Raw genomic sequence first — 16,975 nt, forward strand, 5'->3', positions numbered from 1 at the left:
AGCACCCTAACCCTGCATGAGTTAACACCTGTGCAAAATATGGACAGACATTTTAGAAATTTTAGAAACCTCTGACTTTATGCTCACTTCACCAGAAAAGTGATTTTTCTGGACCATTCAGTCTTTGCAATGTTGTATCACCACTGTGGACACTTCTAAGCATAACTTTCAGCTATTCTTCTTTACTTCCTAATGAAGTATTGAGAGAAATACTTTGACAGTGTTGATAGTAAAGGGAGAAAAGAAAGGGTCAGGAAGCAATGCAAAACGAAAATGTGGACATGTTTTATGCTGGACTGTTATAACAACTGCTAGATGTCAACAAAAGAGATCTTATATTTTTGGTTTTTTTATTCTGCAGTTGAAGCTTCACCTGTACTTTTATATTTAATATTTATGAAGGTTTTTACATGTTCATATGTCTAATATCTCTGATGGCAAAACAAGACAATGTAATCAGAAATTCAGTTACAGCCAATGCTAAAACTAAAAGAAACATAAATATTTATTAGATTGCTGATCATCCTTTATATCCACACTGTGATTTTTATTTTAAGAGCTACAAATTAAAAAAAAACTAAAATAAGAATCCAATCTTTTAGAAATGCCCAAGGATGTGTAGGGCATCCTTAAAAAACTGTTAAGTCTAACAATAGAAGGTTTTGCTACATATGGTAATTTTATTGAAACATCGGACCATTAGGTGTGCAGAAGGAGATATAACAAATTGATTCCATCTTTAAAAATCAAAGAGAGAGAAGACCTATTTTTTTATTACAAACATGTGCAAGATGGATTGTAATACTGTGGTAAAATATAACAAAATTGTGCATGGTTGTAGGCATTTCCTATGCCTCTTACGTGTTGTGGAGAAAGAAGTTCAAGAAAGAAACCTTCACTTGACTGTAGCAGGCTTTGGAAACAAACACAAAAGTTAACTTACTCCTTGACACCCTCACAAGTTCTGACACGTTGAATACTCCAGATTTGACAAAACTGTCCTCAAGGTACACTGAAAAAGACCACAGAAACATAGTCAGTATAATGAGAAGATTAATAAATAACTATAGGCGGATTTATACACCAGCTAACAATGGTATTAACAGAGTCCTAGAAAAATAATACACAGATCAAAGTGCACCCAAAGCTGATCACAGGATCAAATGTGAGCTGAAACTGAGGCAAAGGTGCAAAAAAGTTTTAAGGATCTATGATAGAGCAATTTTTAAAAAGAACACGAAAACTAACAAGCAATATACTTAGTCTCTAGCTATGCATCAAAAAAGTGTCTGAAAACTAGTTTCTTTTACTAGTACCTGGAAATTTAAGTCAGTATTGGACTACAACCAGTATCAGCTGGATAAGCAATTTCCCCATAGAGCAGTCCTGCCCTTGCATACGTTTCTGCTAAAGAGATTTTTACTTAACTCTCACGTTGCTGTTTGTGACTTTACAGTACAGCCTGCATTACCAAATTGTTATCTCTGAGGCAGATGAGGGGCTTTCTATTATTGCCAGGAAAACCAGGAACTGAACAAAGCAGCTGAGCTATTCAGTGGGGTGTGTTTATCCACACACTGAATTGCACATCTAGAAACCTATGTTTAAGAAAACACATATTATTGTTTTGGCCTGTATTTACTTATTCTAAGATAAATGTATTTGATATACTTTCTCTGCTATGAAATTCAGGCATAAGTTGAAGTATTGCTGTGAAACAGCAGCTGATAAGACTTATCTCAGCAGTGTAACTAGTAATCTTATGCAAAGACAGCCAAGAAACCCACGTTTCTGTGGAAACCTCACATTAATAATCACTGCAAAAGATGTATTAGTGAATTTGAGTTTACATAGCATCGTGGCCTTTCATAGGTAATAATAACAACCATTTACAAACAAAAGTATTTAGATCTATACTTGGTGCACATTGCTGCTTCAACAGTGTTACTTTTTAATTTCTTTTCATGTGAGGTAGTGCACTAAGAATTTCTTACTGTGGTTATTCTAGTCTCTTTTCTGAATAAACACAGGAGGTTTTTTTCTTTTGGAAATAAACTGTCAATTTTCTCCTCCTAATGTTTGAAGAAGTAAAAGTACTCTAGATAACTAACAAAACAAATAAACAAAAAGTACTGGAATATCTACTGATTTAGAAAACAGTGGTTTGGTACCATTCTCTTTGTATTTCTTTTGGAAATTGCTGCTTTATCTTCAAGTGATTTAGGAAAAACATGGCCACTATAATCAGAAAAGTAACTGTAAAAACAGTACACTTCATCTGAGAGGTCTGTCCTTAGTATATCTGAAGAAACCTCTACTCACTTTCCAGGGTCAAAAAGAGGGCAGATGGCAAAAAGAGTGGTTTTCCCTGCTTATTAGTCTCACAGAGCTGCCTCATCCAGCACCCTGGTGTTATTTTCCAGTGCAGGTATAAACAGTGTACCACAAAGCATTAGCTGAAAGAATAGGAGTCCATCTCACCAAGCACATTTCCCAATATCTCTGTTACGCTCTCAGACCTGTAGGAGAATGTCAGTCTTTCCAAGCTGGGAACCATCCCATGACCAAGCACCACAGGTGTACAGAGCACTGTAGGCCTGTGGGATCATCCTGAACAGTGCTCTGCCAATGCAGTCACCTTTTCATCTCCAAGTCAGTGTCACTTCATACACTATTCCTGCATGTCTTTATTCCCTCTAGTAGCTCTTCGGGTCTCTCTCCCTTTTTAATTCGTCTCCTTTCATATTTCTCTGTCTCTCATTTCAAACAGATTTTCTCCATATCCATTACTTATTTCTCTCTTACCATTCTTCACCTGGATATTGCCGGCCCATCTGCAGTGTCTAAGAAATTAAAGACTTCCCCTTAATTTTATGCATTCTCTTGCACTGTTTCTCCATGAATGTTTTTGGTGTTTTTTTGTGTGGATGAAAACATGACATTGCTTCTGAAATATTTACTTCTTTATTTGACAGAACTTGGTATGCCCATTTAACAAAAAAAAAAAAGCAAAGAGTAAATTTTTGCTTTTCCTTTTCTCCTCAGTTATTGTTTTTTAATCTGTGATCAGGCAAGCTGGATGAATGCTAGTAATTCCTCAAGCAGTGGCAATCTTTCCTTTCTCTGCTTATTTCCTCCAGCAGGAACAATCTAAATTACTACATGGAAGGGATACTTCCAAAGAGAAAATGGTTTCTTGATTTTAGTTGGCTCTTAAGTGAAGTGTGGCAGAAAGCCAGTGCACAACCATACAGCCAGCTCTGGAGCTGGTAATGAGACATGACTGAACTTCTCTGCTGTTTATCCAAGCACAACTACTTTGAAGCACAACATCTCTCATTCAAGCCACACTAACTTGAGAGGAGCTTTAGCCAAGTGTAAATTAATCAAGCTATCATTACAGTAAGAACAAGACCCAAGGCTCATATTAAAAGAAGAAAAAGCTTATGTTTGATTTTATATGTAGAAACAGAGATGTGTACATGTGTTCATTCATACACACCCAGATATATATGTTTAATCTTCAGCCTACTCTCATGGATTCTTAGTTTTTCTCACTGGCAATGGTGAGAATACACACATAATATAAAGAGCAATACAGTGTTTCTCTCCTTGTGATAATGAAAGGGGAGCAGGAAAAGTATTTTGTCATCAAGTAGCACCACCACCTCTCATCCCCTCACAAAAGGATGTATTGTTGACTGATGTGACATGTCTTTCACCCAGGTTCCATCCTGCCTTGGAATAGCCAAAAATAATGACACTCACAGATATATGCAAATGCTTTGGTTGACATATGGAAAGAAAGGGAAACTGAAGCTATTTTCAATCTCCATCAACATGAAAAACAACTTGAATTTTTTTTCTATGTATTGTGATAAATTATTAACAAAGAATTAATGTAAAAATAAACAATCAGCATCATAGCACTGAGCAACTTCATCCCGAGCTTTTTGTTCCAGCAGGGAAGGTGGATTCCAATGCTCACTCTGGGTGCATGTTAAGGGCCAATACCAGTGAGCTTGAAAAGCTTCACCTAGTTATGAAGATAATCTGTGGTGGGTGTGCTACACAACTATTACTTGGCTCCCAGCTGTACAAGAGGAAAATATTCTGTGCCATAAAATTGCTGTAATTTGTTGTGGACAAATTCTATGTAAGACAGAGTTTAAAGAGCAAAACTGTATGCAGAAGGTAAGCAGTACAGGACATTTTTGTTTATGTTGTAAGACACTGCCTTTTACCTAATGAAGCTGATCACACCACTAAGTAAGAGTTAACATTTATGTTTACATTATTACACTTCATGCACGACAAAAATATGTAGTTTTATTAATATACTTCATACAGTATAGGCCTTACTGGTTTTTCTGATTGCCCCTTCCTAATGCACTATTTACATTAATATGTTAAAGAGTTCTAAATTAGCACTCTTGGTGTGTCTTTCTGATCTATTCAGTACAGACATTAATGCATTTGATATGTCTATTGTATTCCTCACAGACAATTTACTGTATCTTTGGATGGTCATTGTAACACTTTGCTGTCTTTTATCATTCAAATCTGACAAAAGCATTGAGTATTGTTATTTAATAAAACTCATGCTGCCTGAGAGATGGCACTCCAAAATGTATATTACTAATTGTCATTATTCTTAAAAATCTGATTTCTACAAAAGAACATCTGACAAAACTGCTGTATTGAGATCTTGTATAAAGAGTCAGTAACTTCCAAAACCTATATATGAGTGGATTTTTTACATACTCTCCTAGTTTTCGTACATGCAGACTATTATCTTTTTTAAAGAAAACTCATTCATGAAAAATACACTTTCCATACAATTCGACAATGGCTAGGCCAGTGGCATCAACAGTGAAAGAACAGGTTAAGCCAAGCAGCAGTTCTGATCATGTTTCCGTATAGAGTCAGTAAAGGGAGAAACCTTCAGCAATGCCTCCAACTGCTGTAGAAGTTGCTGCCCTAGTCCTTACACCTCTCCCACTCTATTTCTGCACTGTGCCTTGTACTATGCCTTGAAGAGATGAGTTACACGTGCAGCTTTCAACTGTTCTAACCATGCAAAAAGTGAAAGGGTTGGGAAGGGGGAGGAAATAAAGTCATTTCAACTGACTGGAAAATTTCAGTTTGCTGAAACAATTACTCCAACAAGCTTGTTCTCACATTACTTGAAAGCTTACTGGTGATGTTTAGCTTTGAAAATTTTTAACCAATCTTTTTATGTCTTCTGATTTAATTGTGCTTTTATGAATAGAATGCCTGTTTATGTTCTGCTGCATATTGCCTACCACCTACCCATAAAACTGTTTCTTGGTATGATTATAAATATAGTTTTCTCATTGATACTGCCTTGGTTTTGAGCAACTTATAAAAGAAGAGTGAGGACAAAACTAGTGCTGGAAACAATTTTATATTATTATTAATAATAAAAGTATTAATATACTTTTACTTCAGATCTTTAAAAAGAGGAATTATAGAATAGCAAATAGACTTGCTATCAATAAGAAAAGTACATACAACATTAGGAGCTAGCATGAGAAGCTGAAAACTCTGGTTTATAGCAGACAGCTATACATAAACTTTAAGTTATGCAGGGTAATGTTCTGGATGCTACTAGCTACAGCTTCGTACAGTTACTATTTACAGTCAGAAGTGGTAGTGAAAAATTAGTCTCACATTGTTCATAAGTCAAAAAACAGTCAGCAGACACACAGTTTGGTGTTTTGCATTTTGAAACCAGTATCTGAAAAATAGTACCAGAAACAGATTGCTACCAAGACAGAGTGTCTGAAACACTGATATGGGTGAATAATATTTGCCAAGTAGTGACAAAGAATATTTCAGTGATGATATCATTGAAACAGTTGAACTAAGGTCTGCCTAGACAATAAGGTTATTATTGTTATCCCACAACATTCTGCAGTCATGTAGCATGCCCACAGCTTGGTTTGGGCTCTTTTTTCCTGGAAGTTGCAATAATGTTGTAACTGGGACAGGAAACAAACTTGCAAAAAGACCCCGACTCCATCAAACTTTTAACATGATTAGGAACTAAAGACCCAAATGTGCAGTTTTCAGATACAAATGAGATTTTTGACATTCTCAAAATTATAGCAAGAACAATAGTCATCTGTGTTGCATTAATTTGAAGAAGTAAAACCAGGTTTAATGGATTCTGAAATCCATGGCTAGAGTTCAAGAAGTGAGTTGCGCTGAAACCTAGAAAGAAACAGAAAGGGTAAGTAACACACATGCATATTGCTTTCTGTTCCAGAGAGTCTCGGGATATACCAAACCTACAGCCAAGATTTTAAAAAAAAGTTGGGGGAACTGCTTTCTAAGAGCTATAGGACCAGTAGGCACAAAAAGGGAATCGTCTGATGCCAAAGCAGGTTTCTGGAATTCTAGCCGATAATGCAAAAGATTTTAGTAAATTCTTTCCCTGTGCATGCTTTGAAGAAAAACCATCACATCCACCATTGAACACAACAGCATCTGAATCAGCATGAGAATTGATCTCATCATCATCTATTCACACAGCAGTTTCATAAAGAAGATCAGCCAATGCAAACAAGAATGTAAAAGTAATCCTAAACCAGCAGACAGTAGTAATTACCCACACCAAATTTAAACCATCCCAAAAGGCCAAAAACTTTCTTTTGGAAAGCAGGGCTGTACAACCTGTGCTGGTCTATGACTGCCAAGATAGTACAGCCGGGCACTGACCCCAGAATGCTCCACCCAGCCCCTTCCAGCTGACTGCTGGGAAGCTGATAAAGAAAAGTATCATCTCAACCTCTTACATGGCTCATAGAGCACTTGGGAAAGGAAGAACTTCACAGAAAATCAAGATCTGACCAAACCCAACCCTGTTTTATTTGAAGATCACCATCTGAGATGGCACAGATACAAGCATATGAGAAATAGCAAGCATTTCAGGATATCTACTTCCATGCTGAAAAAGAGGTGAATATTTATTTATTTAAATACAATTCTGTTTGAATTCCCTATACTTCTATTATGACATCATTGCTTCCATAACAAAAGCTGCTTACAAGGATGAGGCCAGGGAATATCTCTTCTATTCCGATTAATTATGGGGCTAATTCTCCACCCACAAGAGGATAGCTTGCAATAGAGTAAAATAAGGAAAGCATCTGCAGTCTGAGACATTCAAAACTCAAAGACATTTGTTTATTGTATTTCCAAAATGGTGCAAAGGTTGAGGAGGAACACATTCTAAAACTTAAAACTGAAATACTGCTATCCGAAAGAGAAATATATAGGCAAATTTATTACATACTTCCAAGGGCTTGATCCAAAAACTATGTTCACCCAGTGGCTGCTAGGCCATATGGAAGTGCAAGGAAAGCCTTTGGGGCTTTACAGCTGCAAGAGAAATTTGCTTATTGAGAGATAGGTGAGGCTTGTTGCAAGCTTTTTGGCAAAATGTTCTTTAAGTAAAAACCAAATAAAACAAAACAAAACAAACTTCAGAGCTGGTGATTTCACTCAGGTCTCCTTTGGAAGTGGTTCCTAAAATAAAATTTCTAGGGAAAATAGAAGAGGAAAAACAATTCCAGGACAGTGAGGCTGGGGCTTCAACTACCTATGCCTCATTCAGATTAAGGATTTTATCTCTAGGCAAATTCCCTGACAACATATCCTGGGTTATTGTGAAGGAAAGGAGGAAAACAATGGGGTGTAATTAAAGGCAAAGAGGCAGAGACAGTTTGTCCATCTCTTCATCTAGAAGTGTTACCCCATATAAATAATTTAATATTTATTAGCACAAAAGCTCAAACCTGAGTTAGCTGCATCCTGACTGATCTTACAGAGTCACAAAAATTCATATGATAAATATTTTTAAACCAGCTAAAATGGAATATATTCTATTAAGAAAAAATGTCCAAGCAAGTAAAAAATCTAGTGTTTGCCACTTGCTAGGAAACATAGCTCTAGTAACCTCTGAACTCATCTGCTTGGATAAAAGGAAAAATCTGAACACACTCATCTTCCCTCACCAAAAAAGGCTCATTCATACCTGTCTGTGTCAGGATAGCTAGATTTCCTTTGCACTTGCTGAAAACCTATTTTTTGTATTCCCATTGCTGGACAAAAATGGCTCCAAAATCTAGACGACATCCATTAAAAATTGATTTAAAATTAGCTTCACAGCTAATTGAGCTGTGAAGCTCAGTGTCCTATCGAGTCAGTGTCTAATTCTATCAATATTGTTATTGTTACCCCTATTTTATCTGCTTAAAAGGGTGCCTTCAAATATTTGAGCACCACAGCAACTGGACACAGTCATGTTAATGCTGATGTATAAATAGAATCTGCCAAGCAGCAACCTCAAACCAATGGCAAATACAAGAAATATTATTATTATCATCAAGTCATTGTGCTCAGCAGGCAGAAAGGGAAAGAATAATAAAGCAAAGCAAAATCCAGAAAATCTCACCTAGAAGAACTGGCTAGTAAGAACTGTATCTTTGAAGACCATATTGTTATGGTCGGGGTCAATATCATTAGCTTAAGTACAATTTTTCTCTTTTCACTCACCCTCATAATTTTCTTATGCTTAAGAGATTGATTTACTGAAAGACGACATCTTCTGTTTTCAGTACATATCCTTGCACAGCACTGCACATATTTCCAGGCACACTTGTGAAGAATTATATTTTAGATTTGTTTAAACTGCATAAAAGACCTATGGAACTTGCAGGGAGCAAATAACAATGCAGCGTTAGACTGAAACTGCCACACTAGGTTAGGTATAACAGACTGCTTCAGCTGTAGGTCAGAACATTCTGAGCACAAAAAAAGAAGACAGGCCTAAAGTACTTTGGTTGCATTTGGGTTTTGATGGCTTGCTTTTTGGTACTTGTTTTTTGTGTGCAAAAAGATGGGCATTTTCCAACTTCTAATCAGGTGTGCCTCTATCTGTTCAGACAGCCTCACTGGAGCCTTTGTCATGTCCATTCTCTCTTTTAAATAATGTAAACTTTTAATAGTTAGGACTGTGCTAGCACAGCACAAACTTGTAGATACCAGGAACTTGAAGGCTGATGCAGACAATAGTATTGTTCAGATTTTTCTCCTCTCTCAGTTCAATTCTGCTCATCTATCTGTCTGGAACTTATTTAATAGTACCTGTAGAGAAGCAAAATTTACAACCCAGCTTTCTGAAAAACAAGATCCAACCTTTATAAAAATATGCTAGTACAAATATGTATTTTAAAATATATTTTATTTTAAAAAATAATTCAACATTATTGAAAAATAAAACTTAGAGGAGGATACCCCTGGATGTAGCTACAAAAGCTACATACCACTATCACCACAAGCTATACCACAGGTCTTATCACAGCATTGGACTATCAAAATATTAAATGTATTTTTAGGAACATATTGTAAAGAATTCCAGCAAATGCTTTTCATGTTCTTTTGTTTGGCAAGTGACACTACCCTCTCCCCTACTTGTTGTTAAGACAGTAAATTACCAGACACCTTAAAGAATGCAACAGTCTCGCCAAACCTAGGAAAAAACCATTCTTAACACCAACAGATTTGCCAACTACCACTCAGTTTCCAGTAACCTTTTCTTTGGCAGTATCTTTGTGAAAGTGGTGGCATCCAAAAGCTAACAGCACACATCCCTTGCCAGCATCCTGGCTCCTTGACATACAGGCACTAGAACAAAACATGATAGAAGAACAACCCTTCTGGCACTATCAATCCACATTCTCCTGGCCTGGGACTGAAAACAAACCTCAGAGTGGATATCCCCCAGGGTTCTGACAGGAGTGACTGTCTGGCTCTAATACCAAGAATCGTGTGAAGTTTAGTAAGAAAGAACAGGACAGTAGTGCTTTTCCCAGAGAAGCTCAATGGCACACAATTCCTTGTCATTCTCCTGCACAGCCCCAGAAGTCCTGTATTCTGCTATCCCACAAACCACAGCACTTTCACCGTGCCAGTTAACTCCAAACCACTATTACACATGGAAGCTGAACAAAGCTAGAAGATCATCCTCCAACAGATGACATTCAATTATCCTTCTGTCCCTGCTTAAATGAAGAGTTTCAAGGGAACCAAGGCACAGTTCCTATTTTCTGTCCCCATTTGGAAGCAGACAAAGGAATAATACTGGCTGCAGTGACTCCAAATCATGAGAGTGTTATGCTTATATTTTAAACCGAAACTTTCATGATGTTTCAGATTTATTTGCTTTCTATGTCCTTCCACCTTCTGAGACAGTAGAGTTTGTCAAATGTTACACCTTCACCCACAGGTCTGCCCACAAGAAAGCCTATACAGTTGTCTGCTGCCTCCACAGGGCTCTGTTACTGGCCAAGATTACTCCTTACTGGAGTACAAGGTGACTCCTTACTGGTGGAGGGCTGGAGAGGCTGGACTCACTATAGGGTGTGATCCTCGCTAGTAAAATACATACTGCCACTTTGCTACTCCAAGTGCTAATATGGTGCTTCAAAAACAGAATTTTAAAACATGTTGAAGGAGAATTGACCCTGCCTTCAGCTTCCCAAACCCAGATGCTACAAAAAAACTCCTTCAAAATTACAAGTGGTAAGTGTCCCAGATTGCAAGGCAAAGATGCATTCTATTTGCCATCTGTATGGCAGTTGCCTCCTTACCTCTTCCACAACCACTCCTCCCTCTGGGGAGACATCTGCTGATAACAGGATATTGAATGTCACTGCATAACTGATAAGAACACAACATCCCATTGGAGATGCTCCACCCAGAGGGAGGAGCCAAGCATTCTATCCAGATATAATCTGGAGATTCTGGAATACCAGGCCAGCTTCTCCACTGGATTTCCCAGAGGAACAGCAGCTGCCTCTTCTTCCACTGGATCTTCAGAGGAAGACTACACCCTCTTCTACAGGATCCCTGGTCCAGCAGAACCACACCTGACACTCCAGGAGGGCTGCAGCCAAATTTGCCACTGGACTGCTACCAACACCCAAACCAACAGGGTGTCAGGTTGTGTTCTGACTCTGTCAGTGTTGTTTTAGTTTACTGCATTGTTTATTTTATCCTTTTATTTTCTTCCCTATTAAAGAACTGTTATTTCTGCTCCCATTTTTTTTTTTTTTGCCTGAGAGCCCCTTGATTTAAAATATATAGCAATTGTGGTGGGGGGGGTGGGGGGGGTGGTTGACATTCTCCATTTCAGGGGAGGCTCTTGCCTTCCTTAGCAGGCACCTGTCTTTCCAAACCAAGACAGTAAGGTAATGCATATGGCTTTTCTTGCACTTACAGGAATGTTCTAAAAGCAAATAAATTTTTTATGGTTAAATGGTCTAAGTTTCAAAAACAGTAATTATCCATAGAGAAGCTTTTTATATTTATTTTATGAGTAAATTTGCTCCTTTGGGTTTTTAAACCACTATTCTACATAATGTAGGCATGTATTTAATAGAAAAAAGTGTCCAATTGAAACTGATAACAAACCTGCATGACGCCTTAAAAAAAATATCACTTGCATTAGAGCTTAGAATGATGTTATTTGACTTGTTCTGCCCTCTTACCTCCAAAATACATCTGCTATCTTCGAGTATATGTATCTGGGGTTTATATTACAAGAATATGACTTTTTGTATAACAATCTTTGGTGGTTCTCCCACTTTTGGATATTCATACGCAATACACATGACATATTTCACAAATAGAAAATACTTTGATGATATGCATACTACAAAACTGTTCAACCACAAAGCAGACTGTTTATCCTAATGTTGTAACAGATCCAGAAAATATCCATGTATATGTTAACAGCCCAGCAACACAAAATCCTGGTCAGAATATGGTCCATTTCTGATTTAGAAGATCAAACTGAGTTAGTTGCAGCTTGTTTCAGATACACACACCTTCTGAGAAGATACAATGTGATGATGGTGGGTAGAGTCACTTCTTGGTCATTAAGAAGTGATAGTCTGTCTGTCACAATTGTTTGTCTTAGTCTGATAAAATTCATAACCTGGCAAAGGTTTGCCATATTTACTAGCACAGCCCAGTTGGTTAGAAGGATAGCCTCATGAAAATTCAAGACACCTTTTTTCTAAACAAACTGGAATGGCAAAGGTGAGGTTTGATTTTCTCTTGTGTTTTCATTTTAAAAGAATCATTTAAGGGACCATTTACACTAACATCTCTCTCAAAGGAATATCAAGTGTCACTAGCCATGATGCATAACACGTTCAAAGACTGCTCTGAGCTGATGCCAAAAAGTAATTTTAAATTAACACATTTTTAATTTATAAAGCACATATGAAAAGTAAAAAAGCTGGTAGCTCAGTCAGAGTTTAAACATAGTTCAATTTTCTTTTGCCTGAGATGAAAAAAAACTGGTAGCATTGGAAGACTTTTATAAAAATAAAGTTATTTGTGACCTTGTTTCCTTACTCCCACTTCCTTACCCATCTCCACTTAGAAAATTCTAAAAACCATGAGATGAAAGAAAAACTCCTTAGATAAAAATAATGTTGATGAAACAGCAGTTAAGGCACTGCCTGTTTAGTGGACCTAAAGTATCACAATTTATCCTGATTATACTTACCAGTGCAAGATAGGTTGCTGACCAATTAAACTCTCTTTAGATACTATCAGTAGTATCATTGTTCTCAAACAATGTTAGATGCACATGTTCTGGAACTTATATTTACCTGGTGGATTCTTGGCAGGATCATTGTGGCTTGGACTTCCTGGTTGTCCAGAATCTACAAAGAAATGAAAGAAATATTTTAATAATTTGATTTGCAAGTATCTCACAATCTTTTAATACCCTCTATTAACTATTAAACTAATGCTTTACTTTATTCTTTAAAGGTCATTTCCCTGACTTTCTATGTGAAGCATTATTGAACAAACACTCTACCTGTAATCTATTTTATGCAGATGTAGAAGCATTGTGAAAGACACAATGATCCTAATAAGAGGAACTTGTAGATCACTGAACAAGGACAAGAGAGTCATTCAGTTAAATACTAAAGTTGTAAACACATTTACAAGGGCACCTTTTCATTCCCTTTCCCTCCATCCCCCAAATATAATATTGCATCATGAGCAAAGCAGAGGTAACTTCTTCTCAGGCAATGACCAGAAAGACACACTGGATCAGGCAACTGGTGGTGCTTGCAGTGATGAGGCCTGTTGCTTTAGCTTTTCCTTAAAGCACAAAGGCCTACATTACTTCCACAGACTCATGACTGCAATGAGGATGTGACAGTCTGTTTAAATACAATATGGTCTTTGTGTTCCTAGCCTGTGAGAACTGCTGTTGTGAAATTAAGATTATGTAATGTAAAAACTATCAAAACTCAAACACTGTAGACTTCAAACTATGTTCTTTTGCACCTACATGCACCATACATGCACCTATTGAATCAAGAGGAGAAGGTAATTCCATGTTAATACACTAAATAATAAATTATATCCATATTCATAAAAACAGTTTCTTTTAAAAGCATCTACTTTTCACCGTATTCCCACAATAATACAACAAAACCCTGCTCCACTGCAAGAAATTAACAGAGATATAAAAAACAAAAAATGCAGAGAGAAAGAAAAAAATTAAACACCACCATTTTTTTCCACATACAGGCTGGTTCTGTTTTACAGTCTGAATAAAAAATACTAATTTTTTTTAATGTAGTGGTGTTATTTCTAGCATAAGACAACAAAAAGTTTGCATCGTAGCACCATAGAAACTGCTACCACCAAATGAACTCCAGATGGATCTAAATTGTTGAGTTTGTTACTGCTTACAGTGCCCTAATTAAAGAATAAACAATACAGAAAAGAAGAAAAGTTTATATCGACACATATTTTTCGTTCAATTACCATTACTTCTTCTTACAGCTAATGTAGCCTTCATCTTACAATGACAGGTTCCCTTTACCTGCTACAAGAAGTTCATTGAATTCTGTTGCCACCTGTTATGCATGTTCATAAACACAGCTTGACTCACATGTCTCTCAAGCACTTTAACACAAGCTTGATTCTACAGAAGATTTTAACTGAGATGGAAATCCTTTTCACAGCTCAGGTTCTACTAAGTTGATCTGAATGGCAGTCATTCCAAAATATATACATCTGGGGAGCTACCTAAGTACTGGAATTCCGAGGCACATGTGCAACTCAGCTCCAATGGTGTTTAAAAAAAAACAACAAACTTTTCCAATACTGAATTAAATCACTCTTGTGCACAATAAAATACACATTGAATAGGAAATTTCCCATGAAATTTCATCTATCTTCTTCAGCCTCGGGCAGGAAACATGAAGGGCAAGACTATGAGTTGGATTCTGCCCTTACCCCAGGTTTGGCACGTGGGTACTCTTAGGAGTCCCATTGTGCAGATAGTATGCAGCCATTCACTATGTCTGGTTCTTTGCATGATATGATACTTTCCTTAAAAGAATTAAATCAAGTTAATTTGAAAACTTAATCAGCTACAAGAAATGCTAAGAGTCTAATGTTTCTCCACATATGGGCTAATTTGTGGAGAATCATCCTTTTTCCTGTGTGAATTAGATTCTTCTAATAGACATTCTTTGAGTCTACAAACTATACACAACGCTATGTAAATACAAATTATAAGAGAAGATAAATTTTACACAGCAATGGCCCGAGTGTAAAACTACTGCAGATGTGTCGCTAAATGAACTGTCAATTTGGTAGTAGAAAAACCCAATAAAGCTTGAACAACTTAGCTTCAGGATCACAAAGATTTGAAAATAGAAAATAACTGTTGAAGTTTTCTCCTGTCAAAATTAATTTTTAAAAAGAAGAAAGTGAAGTAATTTTTCAGATCTTGCACAGCAATTTTCCTTTACTTCTAGTTTCTGGATTCAGGATTTAAAGATTTATGGCAGTTTGAACAATTGTTATTATAGTAAGAAATTTAGCAAATAATTTTATAATTATAGGGATAAACAGTTGGCTATTTATTATAATTTTCCAGTTAGACTTAGCTTTGGGTTTTGTTAACTACTCAGTAATCATGGCTCTTACGTATTGATTCTCAATCTGTGTTTTTTGAGATCTCAACGAGACTTTGAGAAAGCAAAGGATTACTGAAGAAGAATATCACAAGAAACTTATCTAAGCCTTCACTAAATGCAGTTGAAAAATCAAAGACTTCTATTCTGTATGAGAGCATCAAGGTATGGAACTCTGCACTTAAAACACAGAAAAGCATCTGATCCTCAAGATGAAAGACACAGACTTGAGATGGCCTGTGATGATCCAATTCTCTTACCAATGTCAGTAATTACAAAGAACTCTTCTGTTTTGATTGGATGCACATAGCTTTGCAAAGTACAAAAGAATCATGGTCATTATAGGATTAAATTATATTAATAATATAAACAGAACACTGAATGGACAGATACATTGGAGCAATGCTCATCTAAAAAAGGGAGTTAGAGGCATTTTTGGGAAGTCACAGAAGCTACAGAAAAACTTGTTAAGACACTTTAAATGTTTCTTTGTCCTCATCTGTGCAAGACCACTAATCAACAATACAAGCCCTTTCTTCCAGGAAGGGGAGATGGAGAAAGACATAAAACAAATGCATTGTCTAGCTGAATTTGCATTCAATTGTCCCAGCAAATAAATCGCACACATTAAGAAATTTAAAAAATAAAAAAAAAATCCAACAATTAAAAGGAAAAGAAATCAAATCACCAAAAGAAAACTCAAGCAACTTCATAAGCTAGAAGACAGATGAAAAGATACACAACAAGAAGCAAATCAAATCCCATCACGTTTATGCAATGAAACTGAAATTTTTGTAATTTTCATTTAGGTAGCTCCCAACTGTAAGTTCCCCTAGTTTTGTTGTTGCTGTTGTTGTCATAGTGACTGATAGGGAGCAAAAGATCTCCTATATCTACCATTTACCCAATATGGCTTTCATGTGCACCTCACAGCTACAGTAGCACATCTACTCTGCTCTTCTTGGTGCTGACTGATAAAACTTATCTTTGATAAGTTTTTGTCCCATGGATGAACAATTTATATGAAACAGGTTCAAGCCAGACTTTACTTTTAACAGGTCATGTAACCCTAATGCACTTTATATATATATAAATAATATATAAATATTATTTATATATATATATATATATATAACTTATCATGATTTAGCATGGCTATCTCCAAGACATTCAAACTCTATATCAAATTACTCTTGTTTCTAGGAGACTGCATGAAAGGATGAGATGAGGAGCTGACATATATTTAATACTTCATTTTTTCCTATGCTTTCGTTTCCAGGGGTTGATCACAATGAGCATCTATGAGTGCAGGTAACTGTCAATGCAGCCAGAGTTAAGACTAACTGACTGCTGAGGCCTGCTTCAAGTGAGAAAGTAAGCTTCCATTTTCCCTGTGGTACACTAGGAAAAGTCTTGGAGTCATAAGACATAGGAAAATTTTAAAAAGCTGTACCCATTAAATCCATGTAGCAAAGGATGAGATGCTCTCTCCCTTTGAACCACATTGTCTTTGACAAGCAGGAAGGACGCCCATGCCAGCAAAGCCAAGCAAGTCACACTGTTGTTCACCAGCTTCCTGAAGGATTTTTAGTACTGGTCACCTCAGTAACCTACCCATTCACTTTTGAGCTGATATGATACTCTCTTTTAAAAGTAAGCTGCTATACCTTCCTTATCCCCAACCTGTACAAGAAATTTTGGTTTTAAGGCTCTCTGTTAGAGCATAATATCAAAGGCATTGAAAACAAGTAGCAGCAGAATGTTAAAATCGAAAAATATTTTCTAAAGTCAGTATTGTGGAAACAAGTAGATTGTCCACAGGCATCACACTAATGAAATGAACTTTTTTAGTGGTTTAAGTGAACACATTTCTATTTGCCTCAGGCTATGAGGACAGCCTTTAACCAGCTTCAGCTGATCTCAGC

The 16,975-nt window shown here is 36.6% G+C and overlaps 1 protein-coding gene across 7 annotated transcripts in view; it reads right to left on the reverse strand.

The window, feature by feature from the left end:
* The window catches only part of NFIB (nuclear factor I B), a 171,087-nt gene that overhangs the window by 60,035 nt on the left and 94,077 nt on the right, over nucleotides 1–16,975 (reverse strand). For all 7 annotated transcript variants that reach the window (XM_064402868.1, XM_064402867.1, XM_064402872.1 and 4 more), the window contains exons 3-4: nucleotides 12,714–12,767; nucleotides 944–1,012 (exon numbers count right to left, since the gene is read on the reverse strand). In XM_064402868.1, coding sequence (XP_064258938.1) covers nucleotides 944–1,012; nucleotides 12,714–12,767 — 123 coding nt within the window. The remainder of the gene's footprint in view (nucleotides 1–943; nucleotides 1,013–12,713; nucleotides 12,768–16,975) is intronic.

This window comes from Passer domesticus, chromosome Z (genome assembly GCF_036417665.1).
Source record: "Passer domesticus isolate bPasDom1 chromosome Z, bPasDom1.hap1, whole genome shotgun sequence".
Lineage (NCBI taxonomy): Eukaryota > Metazoa > Chordata > Aves > Passeriformes > Passeridae > Passer > Passer domesticus.